The 3,150-nt window shown below is 43.1% G+C and overlaps 1 protein-coding gene across 1 annotated transcript in view; it reads left to right on the forward strand.

Moving 5' to 3' along the window:
• The first annotated feature begins 300 nt into the window (after positions 1–300).
• rev3l (REV3 like, DNA directed polymerase zeta catalytic subunit) overlaps positions 301–3,150 on the forward strand; it is a 29,322-nt gene continuing 26,472 nt past the window's right edge. Inside the window, exons 1-3 of the mRNA XM_010790446.1 lie at positions 301–385; positions 903–987; positions 2,789–2,904. Of these exons, the coding sequence (XP_010788748.1) occupies positions 301–385; positions 903–987; positions 2,789–2,904 (286 nt within the window). The remainder of the gene's footprint in view (positions 386–902; positions 988–2,788; positions 2,905–3,150) is intronic.

The following is a 3,150-nucleotide window of genomic DNA, read 5'->3' on the forward strand; positions in this document are numbered from 1 at the left end:
GAAGCCAGTCCCTATTACTTATTATTTAAGTTACTGGTGGCGATAAACCTGGAAATCCTCACATGACGGTTGTTTAGCCCTCTGTCAAGCTGGAGAAGCGAAAGTAAAGCTTGATTTATAAAATACAAGAAGTATCATGTTAGAAGGAACAGACTCGCACAATGGTGCCCGCACAGTTGGACCTTTTGATTTATAAATATTTAAGATTGTTTGATTTTCACAAATACAAGATGTGTGTCCTGCGCAAATAATAATGATAATGCCAAAGTGATAATAAAGGCTGCATTGTTCCTGTTCACGATGACATCATCACAGTTTACAGCAGGCTGCTGGTTTCACTTTGACCTGCTGCACTTGACGTACTTCAGCAAAATCAGGGACCAACGTTTGTTTATGTTTCCATTTGAGTTCACTTAAGCAATGTATTGTGTGTTCATAGATATCAGCAAGAACACACACACACACACACACACACTCACTCACTCACTCACTCACTCACTCACTCACTCACTCACTCACTCACTCACTCACTCACTCACTCACTCACTCACTCACTCACTCACACACTCACACACTCACACAAAGGCAGCTGGCATGAAAACAGTGTGATATGATCCCAGGCCAATCTGCTCTGTTGTGATTAAGTATGCTTGCTTTAACTGTGCAGGGCTCTCAGGTCTGAAAGAGAGAGGGAATGTGTGATTCTGTGGTTCAGTGACGGTATGCAGAGTCGCACCCAGTAATGTTAAAGTGATAGAACTCCACTGACAGGCACCACTACTGCAATACTTAACGACAATTATCCACCAGAATTTGAGGTCTGGAGAAACTCAGGAACCTTTGTTTGCAGTTTTCCGGGAATAATGAATGCACATTAAAATCGTTTGTCTGACGTTTTCCAGATCGTGGGTTTGTCACTTCAACAGAGAGCGAGAAATTCTTCATGAAGAGAGTCGAGGAGATTCTGAAGGAGAATGATTTTGACGTGTAAGTTCCTCTTCTTTCTTCCGATCTACTATCGCTTTTGGACTGATGGAAATCAGATGTTTCTGAACTCATTGAATCTAATAGTTGTTCTTGGACATTATCCCTTTTCACTGGCGATTGCCACTCCCTGGCAAGCAGAAACAAACAACGTTTGTAAACAAGCACAAGATGCTTCCAGTCACATTAGTGAGCCCCAGTCTCAGTCCACATGCATCCAGAGCTCCTCATCTGGGAATCTGCATAGAGCATGTCCTCACCCACCCTCTGCTTGCAGGGCAGGGGAGTGATGGAGAAAGTGAATTGCGAACAGATATTTTGAGGGGTTGTAGTGTAGGGGGGGTGACATGATGTCGATGAGATAGCACCCCTCCTTCTGCTCCCACCATGAGTATTTCCTGTTAAATAAAAGTACAGTTGGCTTGGCAACCATGCATTCCTCTGCACCAGACCCAGATGGCTCCCATTCACTAACCTCTAATATGAGACAGGAAAAGAGGAAACACACACACACACGCAGCCACACACACACACACACACACACACACACACACACACACACACACACACACACACACACAAGCTTAGTGCTTGGTAGTAAAATGTGTTAATTGCTGCAGAATCTCCTGTTGCCTCTAAAGTCGCTTGCTAGCAGACTAATTAAGAGACAGGCAGACAGTGGCACGTGGATGCTTTGTTCCCTGGAGCCACCCCCCCCCCTCTCATTGAGCCGCAGAGCAGACTCTGAATGACGATGAGACCGCTGCAGCAGCATCTTTCTGGCTGGCAGCCCAACCTCAGAGCTGCAAGATGTCAGCTGATTAAAAACTCTGAAAACATTGATTTGACTGGAAATAATGCTGCTCAGACAGACTGGTGAAAAAAAAATAAGGTGTTTCCCCTTGTCATAAGCGAAGCATCTGCCAATAGAACAAGTGAACATTTGCTTTGTAAGATTTCTTGAAATAAGATGGGATATTTACTAAATATCCCATCTTATTTCAAGAAATCTTATAAATAAGTTTCCCCGACTATTTACAATAACTGATTTCTCTAAATATTGTTTAGAAAAATCAGATCTTGTAAATAGTCTGGGAAACTTATTTTGAGCCATATTTTGCAGAATCAGGAAATGTTGTGTTACAGAATAAGCCAGAAATGCTCCAAAGTGTTCTATGTTCTGATTAGTTGGTGATTTCCCCCCCCCAAAAAAAAAACGTATAATATAATATGCTTTTAAGAGTCTTTGACTTTAAAGATACTTAAGATGCATTGTCTAGAAACAAGACCCTACTGTATATCTCACTGCTTGATACTTCTTAAGGTCTTATGTCAAGTGTAAAGACATATCAGTGTTTCCCCTATATACAAATAGCGGCGGCGCAGCTCTCAATTTTCAATCTCAATTTTTGACTCAATTTCAGTGTCTCTCTACTCAGGACACAATAGGCGCTTTCACACCAAGTACTTTGCCGCACTTAGTTCAGCAGAACGCTTTAGTTCTGATGAAGCTAATGCTAATGCGAGTATAATAAAATGGCGGCTTCACAAAACTTTTTGGGAGTTTTACGGGGCGTGGTTTGCAATCCGCCCAGCCAATCAGACATAGGAACCTTTTTCTCCCATGAAAGTACCTGCTCTCTAGCAGGGACTGAAAAGGGGGTAAAAAGGTTCTCATGAACTAAGTTCCAGTTCCGGATTTTTTTGGTGTGAACGCTCGTTTTCGGAACTATATCGGAACTATACTGGGAAAAGTACTCCGGTGTGAAAGCGCCTAATAGACATGTTCTTCTGTGAGTGACAGGGAGGACCAAGAAGACCTTCTCAATGAAATGACTCTCCATTCGGACCCCCGGACCCCTGAAGCCCAGCCTTGCACCCCAGCTAATGCTGTGGAGGAGCACAGGCCCTCCCAGCCAGGTAAGGCCAACCGCTGAGAGCTGCTAATGCTGAAATACTGTCTCTTTATTGGACAGTTTAAAGGTCCCATGTCATGGCCATTTCCACTGATCATATTTCCATTGTTGAGGTTTACTAGAATAGATTTATATTGTTACATTTTCCAAACTCACATTGGTCTCTCATACAGCATCTCTGTAAAGTATGTGTATTCACCAGCTATTCACTTTCTGTCCTAAACGGCTTATTGGAGCTCGCCCCCCCCCC

This window comes from Notothenia coriiceps, unplaced genomic scaffold (assembly GCF_000735185.1).
Source record: "Notothenia coriiceps isolate Sejong01 unplaced genomic scaffold, NC01 NC01_scaffold00034230, whole genome shotgun sequence".
In the NCBI taxonomy this organism is placed as follows: domain Eukaryota; kingdom Metazoa; phylum Chordata; class Actinopteri; order Perciformes; family Nototheniidae; genus Notothenia; species Notothenia coriiceps.